This window comes from Rana temporaria, chromosome 1, assembly GCF_905171775.1.
Source record: "Rana temporaria chromosome 1, aRanTem1.1, whole genome shotgun sequence".
In the NCBI taxonomy this organism is placed as follows: domain Eukaryota; kingdom Metazoa; phylum Chordata; class Amphibia; order Anura; family Ranidae; genus Rana; species Rana temporaria.
The window spans coordinates 362,190,121-362,205,072 of record NC_053489.1 but is presented as its reverse complement, the minus strand read 5'-3'; the positions used below and the strand labels follow the sequence as shown (position 1 = coordinate 362,205,072).

Here is a 14,952-nt window from a genome sequence, read left to right as displayed (position 1 = left end):
TTCAATGAATAGGTTTGACTTTATCAAGAAAGAGAGAACATGCTTCCTTTAAAAATTCACTGCGGCTCATAGCTACACCCGTTTTACCTAAAAGAGCACGGTGCATGGCAACGGCCAAACAATCCGGTCCAAGTTTTGAACCAGCTTCCAAATAACTAGCAGGGACAGATAAGTCACTGGCAACCAAAGCTTCTTCCAAAGTGTCCAGTACGGTCTGACAAACTTTTTGATCCGACTTGCTATCCTCATCTAGAATATTAAACAAAGTGTCCACTTTGGATCTGAACTCTATCAACACAAAGCAGGTCACTACCCCATAACGGAAAACATCGAATGGCACAGCCTCATAGTCTCGGCACTGTATCTTCTTTATGAGGGCAGACAAAGTCTCTTTCGGTAGATCACCGTCTTGACAAATTTTGGTCAGTAAGTCGGTGTGAGTCTTGCCATTCAAACCTGGCTTTTTTTTCTTTCCTCCAGCACTGAGGCAGTCATAAGCAACACTCAGATTGTTGTTAAAAGCAGTCCTGTACATAAAAAAAAAAAAGAAATCGTATTAGTAAAATGAAAGGTGTTGGTGTTCTTTATAAAACCCAAAAGGAGAAGGGTAGGAACATAAAAACAAACATACAGTACATACTTTTACCTACCTGCTGTAAGCTGTTCCCGGCCAGGACTAAATACAAGAATCACCCGAGTGATCATGTGAATGCTGGTTGCTCAGTTCTCAGTCTTCACTGAGCAGAGAGTGGTGACTGTCAGTCACCTCCCTCGGCTCTGCCCCCCTCCTGTGTTCAATGCAGTGTCATGGATGGGAGCAACGCACTGTTAGACGGAGCTAGCTTCCTGTAAGGCATCTGGGTGGATCCCGGCATTATTGTCAGGATACATTCAGAGTCTGGAGCAGCTATGCAATGTCATGCGATGTCAACTGACAGCCAGCTATAGCCAGCCATTTCGGGGTCACAGGAGAGCACAAGTGTACTCCTGTGACCCGCATGAGAAGTATGGCTAAACAAGCTTTGGCCATATTTCTCTTTTAAAACCCATAACAAGTTTTCCCTCCACCGATCCCCTTCTCAGCCCTGCAGCCAAAAATGGCACACAGTCAATTACCTTTATCAGGTATAATGCCGCGTACACACGATTATTTTTCGGCATGAAAAAAGGTCGTTTTTGAAAAACTTAATTTAAAATCATCGTGTGTGGGCTACACATCATTTTTCGGCTTTAGAAAAACGACAAATTTTTTTTTGAACATGCTGCATTTTTTAACATCGTTTTAAACAATGTCGTTTTTAGGGTTGTAAAAAATGATCGTGTTTCAGCTAAAACAACGTTTTAAACCCGCGCATGCTCAGAAGCAAGTTATGAGATGGGAGCGCTCGTTCTGGTAAAACTACCGTTCATAATGGAGTAAGCACATTCATCACGCTGTAACAGACAGAAAAGCGCAAATCGTCTTTTACCAACACGGAATCAGCTAAAGCAGCCCAAAGGCGAATAGAACTTCCCCTTTAGAGTGCCGTCGTACGTCACCGCGCTTTGTTCATCATTTTTTTAAAACGATGGTGTGTGGGCAACGTCGTTTTTAATGATGAAGTTGGAAAAACTTCGTTTTTTTGGACATGTTGAAAAACGTTTTTTTTTTCATGACGAAAAAATGATCGTGTAACAGTTCTGCTACCACTGTGCAGGCAAACGCAATGCCTGCACAGTGGTGTCTCATTACCTCAAATGCTTGGAACCAGGTTTTTTACTCTAGCCTGCGTTTCCATTGGAGAGATTTCTCCTGACTTCCTGCCCCAAGAATTCAGGCAATGAAGAAAAATCTCTCTGCAGAAACAAAAGCAGAAATCTCTGAGCAGAAACATTTGCACTTCCTGTAGTGACGTAGAATCTGATGAAAGGAATCACAATGGGCAGCAGTCATTTATCACACCCAGGAGGTGTACCTGCAGCGGTTGGGGGGATCAGCAGGATGTCAGGGTTGTGCAACACGACTGCCAGAAAGGTAAACACAGAGGTGTCAGTCTGGGTAATAACAACGTGGCACATGAGGCAGCACAGAGGTGTCAGCAGGGGTGTATCTATCTCCCCTCAAAGCAAACAAGGCGTTTGCCTTGGGCAGGATTTTTCAGGGGGCCCCCAATCGACTGCGCTATAACCCGAATGATGGCTACAGCATGGCCATCCAGTTCTGGGAGGGCGCCTTCGGACACAACAAATCGGGGTAAACAGCCAATCAGGATGTAAACATACTTGCCCGTTATCGCCATTCCTTTTCTCATGCTGTCACAGCCTGAGGAGAGAGCTGGTAACTGGCCAGTGTGAAAGGGGACATCTACACTTATAACCAGAGCACTGATCATCAATGTCCTGATTATCAGTGCAGCCCCAACAGTGCCCATCATTGCTGCCAATCAGTGCCACCTCATCCTCTGCCCTGCTGACACAGCACCTCATCCTCTGCCCTGCTGACACAGCACCTCATCCTCTGCCCTGCTGACCCAATAGGTGGCAAATGGATAAATCATGTCTCAGGATCTGATGAGGAAGTCGCAGCTGTTCACTGTAAACGGCTGCAGCATCCTCATCAGACCCCAAGAAAAGAACTGTATATCGCGGCTTGGGCGGGACAAATTTAGATGGGGAGGGGGTGCCCAATTTTAGTCTTGCCTAGAGCATCAAAAAAACTACTGTATTTATTGGTGTATAACACTCATTTTTTTACCCTGAAAATAGAGGGTAAACTGTGCCTGCATGTTACACGCAGAGGGCTGTGGAAAGGTTTTTTTCCTGAAACTCCCCTCTTAAAATTAGGGTGCGTGTTATACGCCGATAAATACACCACTGGCTGTCTGTTTGGGAGAACAGTTCATAGGGTGATAAAGTGGCATAGGATGTGGCAAAAACTGTATATAGCTAAACGGTGTTAGACCCCATACACACTAGAGTAAAACCTTGGATTGCGAACATAATTCGTTCCGGAAGCATGCTTGTAATCCAAAGCTCTTGTATATGAAAGCAAATTTCCCCATAAGAAATAATTGAAACTCAAATGATTCGTTCCACAACCATTTATTTACAAGGCCTTCCGTTTATAGTCCATATAAAAATATTATAGCAATGCGATGGGTTACACTTATTAGATTTTCTGCAGATTTTTGCCTTCAGATTTACCAAAACCATGTAATATGAGGTCAAACCTTAAGCGTTTCAATTTGTATGCAATCAGGCAGGCCCCTGCATTACATGTTTTTAATAAACCTGAAGACAAAAATCTGCAGAACATCGAATAGTGTGTATGGCGTCTTAGCAGGGGCGGACTGACAACTCATGGGGCCCCCGGGCAATAGGCGATTATGGGCCCCCCGGGCAATAGATTATGGGGCCACACAGTATACACATACAATATACATACACACACTGAAAAAATTTACTGGAGAGGCGGGGCAGCCATAATCTTGGGATTTTTTTTTAAAAACACAGATTTTTTTACATACTGTCCCTAGTTTTACTGAGGCTGGCAACCCTGATGGGGCCCCCTAGTGACATGGGGCCCTCGGGCAGTACCCGAATGGTCAGTCTGCCCCTGGGTCTTAGAGACATTGCTTAAAAAGCAGTAATGGCGTCATGTATAAGCTGCTATCGCACAGATGCTGTCTAGTTAGATAGCAGACAATCTGTGAACTGATCAGAGCAGAACGGAAACGGAGGTCCCATTTGCGACATCTGTGTCAGTTCATTATTATTTTTTTTGCATTTAACAAGCAGAACTTTCCAGACCCATATTAGTGCCAGTGTCCTGTCGAAATGGGTCCCCCGTCGGATAATGCCTGGGCTTGACTGCGCAGGTGCAGCGCCTGCGCAAACGGAGTCGCCGAAAATCTCAGAGGATGAACAGCTGTTCTGTACCTGTAGACAGCGAATGCGCAATCAACACGCTTGGGGCGGGTTATTCATTGCATACAACAAGGGGTGGATTATTTTCTGAAAGTGGCAGATGTATTTTTGAGCAGTGTTCTTTTGGGAAATGGTTTTCACAATAAACTACACGTCTTTGCGGGAGCCGCTGGTTAGATTTGGGACGGCATGTTAGGTTACCTCTGTGATGTGTCTAGGGATGATGACGATGATGATGAGCAATGACGGAATCTCCAAACAGCAGGGTGTCGTTTTCTGCGCCCTTATTACTTGCCCAACAAGGCAAACAGTTAACCACTTAAGCCCCGAGCCTGTTTTTCAGATTCAGCATTTACAAAACTAAAAGAGTTTTTTTTTGCTAGAAAATTACTTAAAACCCCCAAACATTATATATATATTTTTTCTAACACCCTAGAGAATAAAATGGCGGTCATTGCAATACTTTTTGTCACACCGTATTTCCGCAGCGGTCTTACAAGCGCACTTTTTTTGGAAAGATAATGTTACGCCGAGTGAAATGATACCCAACATGTCACGCTTAAAAATTGCACCCGCTCGTGGCATGGCGTCAAACTTTTACCCTTAAAAATCTCCATAGGCAACGTTTAAAAAAATTCTATAGGTTGCATTTTTTGAGCTATAGAGTAGGTCTAGGGCTAGAATTGTTGCTCTTGCTTTAATGATCGCGGCGATACCTCACTTGTGTGGTTTAAACACCGTTTTCATATGAGGGCGCTACTCGCGTATGCGTTCGCTTCTGCGCGCGAGCTCGTCGGGACGGGGCGCTTTAAAAAAAAATTTTTTCTTATTTATTTTTTTACACTGAAAAAAAAGAAAAAAATGTATCACTTTTATTCCTATTACAAGGAATGTAAACATCTCTTGTAATAGAAAAAAGCATGACAGGTCCTCTTAAATATGAGATCTGGGGTCAAAAAGCCCGCAGATCTCATATTTAGACTTAAATGCAAAAAAAAAAAAAAAAAAAAAAAAAATGGAAATTTTGTCATTTATAAAAATGACAACAAAAAAAATGTCTCTTTAAGACGCATGGGCGGGACTGACGTTTTGACGTCACTTCTGCCCGGCAATGCTATGGGGACGGGTGGGGGCCATCTTGCCCTCACTCGCATCCTCACACAGCAGCTGAAAGGACCCGATCGCCTTCGCCGCTACCGACGGCTCCGGTAAGCGGCGGAGGGCGACTCCCCACCGAACAGCACAACTCGCTTGGGATCTTCTTCATAAAATGTGGGGACCCAGTAAGTCACTGGGGCCCCTTTGCAGCTTCAGTTGCTCTGGGCCATGAGGGCCCAGAACTGGGAACTCCGCGTAGCACGTGCGCCCCGGCCTGGTAGGCCATCTCGCCGGGGCCCGTGATGTGCGCACACCCTAAAGGTGGGTGCCGCACCTGAAACCAGGAACGAGCGAAGAACCCAGAAATATGGTGTCTGTCACAGAAATACCCTCCCCCAGCATGCCCTGCGAGGGAAACACTCCCCTGATTGGCTGCTGGAGAAAGGCGCCTCCGCCTGAACTCCTCTTGCGCCACCCGTCACCCAGAGATGGAAAGGCATCTCTGGAACACAGAAAGAAACCACAGGACAGCCCAGCCTGGCAGAAACCCAATTTACATAAATCAACATGGATGAGAGCAAAGTAACGCTCTCATCCCCCTCTAAATTTAACATAGCACCTGTACTGAAAGTACACAGGCGCTACAGTTAAATAGGTCCTGCAAGCGCGCCTATCAACTATGAAAAACCCGCCCATCAGTTGTGTATTGTGAAAATCATTTCCCAAAAGAGCACTGCTCAAGAATACATCCGCCCCTTGTTGTATGCAATGAATAACCCACCCTGAGCATCGGGAGCGAGTGGCGTGTTGATTGCGCATGCGCCGTCTACAGGTACAGAACAGCTGTTCATCCTCTGAGATTTCCAGCGGCTCCATTTGCACCTGCGCAGTCCAGCCCGGGCATTATTCTACGGGGGACCCATACCGACAGAACACCGGTTCACACAGGGGAAACCTGTCATGCGGCTAAATCATGCTTCATGCATTGCAATGGAAGCGGTCTAATAGGAACGACACAAGACTTAGAAGAAGGTTCCTGCACTACTTTGGGGCGACTTCGGAGCGGCTTGCATCGATTTGTATACAGAAGTCGTTTTGCAAGCTGTGCTGTAGGGGGGGCTTCAGAGTCACTGCCCCTGTGTGAACTGCCACTTCCAGTCAATCAATAGGCAACCAGATGTAAACAGCTTGCTTCTATTTACACCAGACTACCTCCGATCCATCAGATTGGAAAAGCCTGGATGGACTTGGAGGTTAGCAGATAGAAATCTGTTGACATGTGGCTGCCCATAGACTAATGCATTTTCTGCCCCCATGGCAAGGGGGCACCCCATCCCCATAGCAGTGTAACCCCCTCGTACAGACCCAGAGCTTGGGGTAAACCTGTGGTTTGCACCAGTGGTTGCAATGCTATGCACATTTTTTATTTGATCAAAGTGGCTGCATTTATTAAATGTTTGCAAATGACTGGACCGGGTAAGGCCATGTTGTCTCCCTAGTAGTTGTCACTGACATATAGAAAAGCTCCCTCCCCTCTATAGCACACCGCACTACACGTCACCATACACGGGAGGCAAACCTTTGTGAGTGATGAGCCAGCTTCAGGTACCACAGTGCACGAGCCAGGCGCTGTTGTCCTGGTAACGACGGGCAGTGATCACCCGAAGCTTCACCTGCAGGGCCCGGGCCGAGCTTCCCAAAGTAATCTGCCAGGAAGGCCATTGGATCCTCCGGCCTGGCTTCCAGTAATTTCAGCACAGCTTCTCTCATCATAGTCCGCACTCCGGCCTGCACCAGGAAATCGGCCTCGCTGGTCTGTCGCTGAGGAGGCCGGGGGACCGGGGAGCTACCCGCAGCACGTCTCCTGTCTGCCATAGCCGGGCTCGTATGAAACCGCTCAGACGCCATCTTTGGTGAGGGCAACGCTATTGCAGTCTACAGCAAGGCAACACCTCAGCCATGTTTAGTTATGGAAAAGATGGTGGCCATGACGACTGAGGACGCCAAATAGAATTGAATGCATACCTCGAAAGTGACCAAGAGAAGAACAAGACGAAGGAGCTGTCATTATTACAACCTTGCTTATATTTGTTACATTGCATTTCTGTATTATATGGCATAAGTATTAAATAAACAAACAAGTGTGCATATCTCCCAAAGAACAATTAATAATCAGTGCTTCAAAAAAACAAAAACACAGTGAGGTATAACATAGATAATTAAATAGATTAAAAAATACTTGACAATTCATATAAATAATCAAACATCATAGTGTGTAAAATAATCAAGATAAATAACGTTTTACTAATGGCAAAACTTTTTTTTAGTTTTGGATAGAGTGGAGTTAGATTGCAACACCTGTCAGTTTTTATTGCTTGTTCATGCCCACATTAGGGAGATGTACCCTCGCTATTTGTCCTGTTTACCATTGTCATCGACAGTGAAAGTAAAAGAAAATCACAAAGGGGGAAATATTCCAATAGGGACACCAGTTCTGGTGACCTGGGGGTCCCCAAAGAGTTCCCCTAATTTGCAGGGATTTCCTCTCACTTCCTGTTTGGCTATGAGATGGGGAATGAAGAGAAATCTCTGCAATGGGACACAGATGGTGAAAAAAAAAAAAATCTATCAGGGGTAATAACCCTACCTTACTCTATCCAAAATGAAGAAAAAAGTTTTGCCTATAGTTCTAGTTTAATTCATATAAATATTCCAAATCTTCTTAATTAATTGGTTGCCTATATATGGTATAGGCCAGTGGTTCTCAACCCAAGTCTTCCAATACCCCCAACAGGCCATGTTTTGAGAATTTCTCTTAAGGCCTGTACACACGATCGGATATTCTGACAACAATGGTCCAACAGACATGTTTTGCCGGACAATTCGACCGTCTGTATGCTCCATCGGACAATTGTTGTCGGAATTTCTGACAACAGATGTTGACTGTGCATGCTCTCATATTCTCAGACAACAAAAGTGTTCCGTCGGATTATCTGATCGTGTGTACACAAACCAGTCGGACTAAAATCCAAAGTACAAACACGCATGCTCGGAAGCAATGCTAACCATTAGGCCTCGTACACACAATAGGTTAACCAGAGGACAACGGTCTGATGGACCGTTTTCATCGGTCCAAACCGATTGTGTGTGGGCCCCATAGGTTATTTAACCATAGGTTAAAAAAAAGCCAACTTGCTTTAAATTTAACCTATGGATTCCTAACCGATGGGAAAAAAACGATCGCTAGTAGGCACAACCATCGGTTAAAAATCCATGCATGCTCAGAATCAAGTTGACACATGCTTGGAAGCATTGAACTTCGTTTTTTTCAGCACGTCGTTGTTTTACGTCACCGCGTTCTGATACAATCGTTTTTTTAACCAATGGTGTGTAGGCACGACGGACCATCAGTCAGCTTTATTGGTTAACCTATGACAACGGTCCTTCAGATGGACTGATCGTGTGTACGAGGCTTAAGACAACATTAGCAAAAGTTGCCCAAAGGGTGGCGCTAAAGAGCAGAAAAACCAGGTAGTATGTCTATTATGTCACTACGTTTGTGTTTGTTGGGTGAGAATGTTCTGCCATGTGTATGCATACCAAGTATACAGACAAAGCCCTTCGGACAAAAATCCACAGATTTGTTCAGATGGAAGTCCGATCATGTGTGCGAGGCTTTAGATAAAATAGCTGTTCAAAATACCAAGCCATTGACTCTGAGTTAAAGCACCTGTGCAAGATAAAGGAAAACCAGCAAACATGGCCTGTTGGGGGTACTTGTCAGGAAGGGCACGCCAGCAATCAAGATGGCGACTATGGTCGTTCCCCTGTTCTGCATGTGCCACTGAGAAGGGCTGCACGGGGCGCGTTTGCGTGTGCCAGCATGCGCGCGTGCAAGCTCGCACCCGCTTGCGCACTAGTGCCACACAAAATGCCGGCACGCACATGCGCAATGACGTTGTGCCACTAATAGACTATTTTAACTGCCTTACTTCCTTGAATCAGTGCTGTCCGGTCTACAGTGTTACCTGAGACCTCTGATTGTTGTTTACCTGCATCCTGCTCCAGCTGACCCCTACCTGGCTTGTTTTGACTAACCCTGTTTATCTGCCTGCATCTGACCTCGGCCTGTTTTGACTACGTCCCTGCCTGTTCCTCCTGCTACCTTGCTGCCAGCCTGTTGCCAAACCTGCCTGCACCTGAGACTACGTTCCTGACTTCTTCTTCTGCTACCCTGCCACCAGCCAGTTGCCAAACCTGCTTGTATCTGACCTTGCTCCAGTGTTCACCTGCTTTGGACTTGTGTGTCTACTCCTCCAGTCCATCTGCCTGCACCTGCCTGAGCTCCAGTTCCCAGTCTGACAGCTGTTCCCAGGTCCGTTCCAGCTCATCTACCAACAAGTTTGCCAGGCTCTCTTGCGACTCTGCACTCCTGTTTTCCCTATCAGGGGCCTCGAGTCAGAGGTGTAAGGGAGGCCTCCCTCTGCATACCTGACTCTTCCACCAGGTACGTGACAGTACTTGAGGACTGAGGTTGAGAACCACTGGTATAAGCAACTAATTACATGCTTTAGTTCACAAATGTGAAATTGTGCTTGATCAGTGGAAACAAATCAGAAGTAGCTGGTCCATTACAAGTCAGACATTTCCCCAAAATACCAGTAGTACTAAAACATCAACGATACTGTGTGGCAGTGTATGATTTGTACTTGTAATGGCTAGAGGTGGCTACAGCAGAAGCCATGTCCACTAAAGTTGTCATCACTGCCTTGGAGGGATGGTTCTCAAAGTGGGGAAATCATGGAAATCATTGCCGACAGTGGTCTACAATTTATTTCAAAAGAGTTTGAGACTCTTTAAATCAAGGAAATAAAGCACATCTTAACACCATCATATCATCCACAGGCCAATCGAGATATGAAAAAAATTAACTAGATATTTAAAAATGACCTAAGGACACATTTGCATGAGGGGTTCCTCTTCAGCAAAGTTACAACACTACAGGTCTCCTCCTCATATCGCCAGTGGGGAATCGCCTGCAAAACGTACGATAGGTTGGGTTCTTTAAACTACACTCACAAGTTTAAAGCCACCAAATAATGTAGCAGAGGGGGGCGTGACCAACTTCCGGGATGTGAGGACGCTTCTCCTCAGAGCTCCGGCCGTGGAAATATCCTGCAATATCCTGACGGGTCCCAGACTTGAGCATCCTCTGACCAATCGACCGGGATTGTAGAAGAAGGCACCAGGAATCCGGGGATGGTGAAACACGGTCCCAGCATGGACCCCACTTCGACGGGGAAGCTTTCAAAGTTTGCCCACGAGGCGTCCCAAAATGGCGCCCGCTCGGCTCACAGGGCCTCGTCCGTGCCCCAGGCTCGTGGAGGACCCGAGGACGATAACGAGTGGCCGAGTCTGCCCAATGCTCTAGCGTCTCCCCCGTCCTCTCCTCACCCGGATGGGGAGGAGGGCGGCTCACAGGACGGACAACCGACGCTGATGCAGATCATGGACACTATCAAAAGCTGCCATGCCGCTCTGTCATCGCAGGTGGACGCTATCAGGGTGGACTTTGCCATCCTTAAGGATGATGTACAGAAGATCAGGCAGCGGGTTACACAGGCTGAGCAGCGCATAGGATCGGCGGAAGATGTGCTTAACCCCCTCGTGGTACAGGTGAGAGATATGGCGGCGGACCACAAGTCCCAGGAGGCCAAGTTGGGAGACATCGAGGATAGATTGAGAAGAAACAACCTTAGGTTCCTGGGCTTCCCGGAGGGATCTGAGGGGAAGACACCGGAGGAATTCCTGATATCCTGGCTCAAGAAGACCTTTGGAGAGGAAGATTTCTCCCACCTGTTTGCCATCGAGAGAGCACATAGAGTGCCCCTGAGAGCACCTCCACCAGGCAGATTTCCAAGGCCCATGCTAGCCCGATTCCTTTACTTTAGGGATAAGGAGACTATCCTGCGCAAAGCCCGCAATATGCCTGAGCTGATGTTTAATGGCAATCGTATCTCCATTTTTCCGGATTTCTCGGCGGCCACCCAAAAACAACGTGCAGCATTTCAAAGTGTGAAGCAACGCCTGAGAGAACGTAGCCTGCCGTACAGTATGCTCTATCCTGCTAAACTTCGAGTGGTACACAAGGGGCAGACGCAATTCTTCATGTCCCCTAGGGAGGCGAACCGCTGGTTGGAATCTTTGGGACATGGATAAGGTAGATATGCACCCCCCCCTTTTTTTTGCCTAACTGGTGCCCTTTCTGGAGGTCCTGGGGGGGACCCCCCAGGTACTAATGACTGAGATATTTTGTGAGCGGCGCATCTGACATTGCCATTGCTGCCTTTCAATGACTGTCATTCCCTGGTTTGCTGGATCCTCCATGATTCAAGTACTGTTGGAAGACTCCTAGGAGTTATGTGTTGACCACGGCCCGGTCTGAGCTCTGCTTTAACTTACCTATTTGTCCCTATAATTTCCTGACCGGCTGGTGCAGGAAGCTGACCCCCCTTTAGGGACAAACTTCTGTGAACTACTGTTTGGGGAAAAAGCCTGTGGGATGTCTAGGGCTGCAGGCAGGGTGGGGGGAGGGTGTTTGGGGATCCTCTGTTTTGGATCCGGGACAGTTCTGATTTTTTTTCCTTTAATATGCTATTCTTGGTCCCTGTTTTTGGGTTATTTTGTTTCTTTTGTCTTCCCCATGCCTCCAATGTATAGGGGCCCTGGCTCCAGCTGGATCGTAATTAGCCCACAACGTACTATAATGAATGCTTCTCCATACCTTGAATATATTTACTGTATTGATACACTGTATTTGATGATGGTATTACAGGGTACTGCTTGGTTATATGTGGGGGGGTGCCTCGGAGTGCTTCGCTCCGGGGCGGGCTGCCCCCTGCCCCGATTTACATATGGCTGCCAAGATGCAGACTATTAATTTGCTGTCCTGGAACGTACGAGGGCTTAACGCCAAAATTAAACGATCCCTTGTTTTTAAATATATCATGAGACATAAACCGCAGGTCATATTCCTTCAGGAATCACATCTGGTGGGCTCCAAGACACTGTCTCTGCATAGAGCTTTTATTAGTAAGGCATTTCACTCTACCTACTCCACCTATGCCAGAGGAGTGTCGGTCCTTATAGCTAAATCCCTCCTATGTACTACTAAGACGGTTAAAACGGACCCCTTTGGGCGATATGTGATCCTAGTGCTGATAATTAATAACCAGCCGTATACCTTGGTGGCAGTGTACATCCCACCCCCATTTAGGTTTTGCAGGTGGCGGAGGGTCCTATCATTCTAGCGGGGGACCTGAACGCAGTTCTATCCCCTGACAAGGATAGGTTTGGGATGGCAGCGGTGAGGGGGACCCCTCTGGAGGCGTGTGTGGCACAATATGACCTAGAGGAGGCCTGGAGGTGGAAGCACCCGGATACCCGGGCCTACTCTTGCTTCTCCGCCACATTTAATACCCTATCTAGACTAGACATGTGTTTTGTGTCCAGGGAGCTTCTCCCACGAGTGGTGGATGTTCAGTATCTGCCAAGGGCCGTTTCAGACCACTCCCCATTGATGGTCACTATAGACATGGAAAAACCCCGGGGGTACACAATATGGAGGTTGAGCCCCCTGTGGCTTAAGGAGGAGTGTTTTGAGAGATCCACTGCCGCGTCCATTAGCAATTTTTGGTTAGAGAATAGGGGGGAGGTCCCGGTAGGGGTCACTTGGGATGCATTTAAAGCCACACTCAGGGGAGTGATTAAGGGGGAGGTTAAACGGCTCCAATCTGACAGGGAGTGGAGGGTTAGAGAATCGGAGCAGATAGCTACGGAGGCTGAGGTGGCATACATCGATGACCCTACCCCTGACACGCATATGAAATGGAGAGAGAGTATACGTCAGCTGGACTTGGTGCTGGTGGAGAAGACACAGAAAAAATTGCTTTATCAAGCGCAGCGCATTTTTGAATTTGGAGATAAAAATAGCAGGTTGCTGGCCTATCTGGCACATTCACACCAGGCACCAACATCTATCCCACGTATATACAATGCACGGATGCAGCTCTGTACCTCACAAGAGGATATTGCTAAGGCCTTTATTTATTTTTATTCTAATCTATACACCTCGAGGGTAGACTATGATGGGGAAACGGTGCAGGCCTATTTAGCTCCGGTGCCCCTCCTGGAGCTCTCCGGAGAGGCGGCTGCAGAGCTTGACCTCCCCATTACAGTGGAGGAGGTGGTGTCAGCCATACATTCCCTGAACTCGAATAAGACCCCGGGAATGGATGGATTTCCGGCTGAATGGTACAGCACATATGCCGACAGCCTGGCACCCCAAATGCTCAGGATGTATATGGATGCCTATCAAGGGGGGGTGCTTCCTGAATCTCTGAGGGAGGCACTAATAGTGTTGATTCCCAAGCCGCACAAGGACCATGATCTCTGCGAATCCTATAGACCAATATCGCTCATTAATGTCGACGCAAAGATCCTTGCTAAATTACTGGCTAAACGCCTGAATCCGAAGATTGCGTCCATAATTCATCAAGACCAGACGGGTTTCATACCTGAGAGGTCGACAGCGATTAACCTGCGACGGCTTTTCACTATTTTGCAGTCTGGGGGATCCACGCCGGATACTAGGGTAGTGGTGTCCCTGGACACGCATAAAGCGTTTGATTCCATTGAATGGTCTTATCTCATAGCAGTCCTTGGGCGGTTGGGGTTCCGCCCCAGATTCACAAAGTGGGTCCAAATATTGTATGCTGCCCCACGGGCTAGGCTTAGGGTTAACAATGCCATCACGGATTCCTTCCCAATTGCTAGGGGCACGCGGCAGGGGTGCCCGTTGTCACCCCTGTTGTTTGCTCTGGCAATAGAGCCACTGGCTGCACAGCTGAGGGAGGATGTGAATGTCAGGGGCTGTATGATCAATGAGTTGGAGGAAAAGACATCCCTCTACGCTGACGATATGCTTCTGTACCTGGCAGAGGCAGAGGGATCGCTGACCACCGCCCTGAGACTAATATCAGCCTTCGGAAACTTTTCAGGTTTTAAAGTGAACTGGAACAAATCTATTGTGTTTCCCTTTAGCTCTGATGGACTCCTGAGGTTGCCCCCGGATGTCCCTCTTAGAGTGGTATCTAAGTTTCGTTATTTGGGAGTGGAAGTCCAGCTGCCGATAGGGACCTATATGGGCAATAATCTGACCCCTATGAAGGCTCGCTTGAAGGAAAGTCTGATAACATGGGCTAAATTACCATTGGGCCTCCTCGGGAAAATAAACATTTTCAAGATGATCTATTTGCCCAGGTTTCTTTATCTATTCTGGCATGCCCCGATCTATATCCCAAAAAAGTGGTTCGCGGAAATCAATACGATGCTAACATCCTTTCTCTGGGGACTTAAGCCCGCAAGGGTGTCCCTGGACACGCTCCATTTACCGATAAAGGAGGGGGGACTGGCCCTGCCGAATCTGCATTGTTACTACCTTGCAGCCCAGTTGACACACGTGCACTGGTGGGGGTTCCCAAACTTATGTATTGCATCGGTGGCCACTCAGGCGGCCTTGGTCCACTCATTTGAAGGCCTGATTAACGTACTATATAGAAATGGTCCATATCCACTGGGAGGGGGGGGGAAATACTAAAAATGTCGTATAAAATATTCCATATCTGCAATAAAAGGGTGGGGGGTTCTAGTCTTGAGGCCTCCCCCAATGCCCCTTTGTGGCACAATTCCCAACTAAAAGAGATAGTCAAGGTACCGGATGGGTAGTGCTGGGCGAAGTATGGAGTCAAGTATGCCCGTCAGCTGTTCAGGGATGGGGTGTTCAGAAGTTTTGTAGATCTGAAAACTGAGTATGGGGTCCCTAACACGTTCTTTTTTAGATACCTGCAGCTGCGGCATGCTGTGACGGCTCAATACGGTGGGGGGTTG

At 47.3% G+C, this 14,952-nt stretch overlaps 1 protein-coding gene across 1 annotated transcript; it reads right to left on the bottom strand.

The window, feature by feature from the left end:
• Window positions 1-6,962, bottom strand: TPGS1 (tubulin polyglutamylase complex subunit 1). Its single transcript, XM_040322034.1, has 2 exons — window positions 6,584-6,962; window positions 1-527 (listed from the first exon to the last, which is right to left on the bottom strand). Exons 1-2 carry the CDS (start codon window positions 6,910-6,912, stop codon window positions 2-4), a joined length of 855 nt encoding a protein of 284 aa, XP_040177968.1. The 5' UTR covers window positions 6,913-6,962; the 3' UTR covers window position 1.
• Between the last annotated feature and the right edge of the window lie 7,990 nt (window positions 6,963-14,952).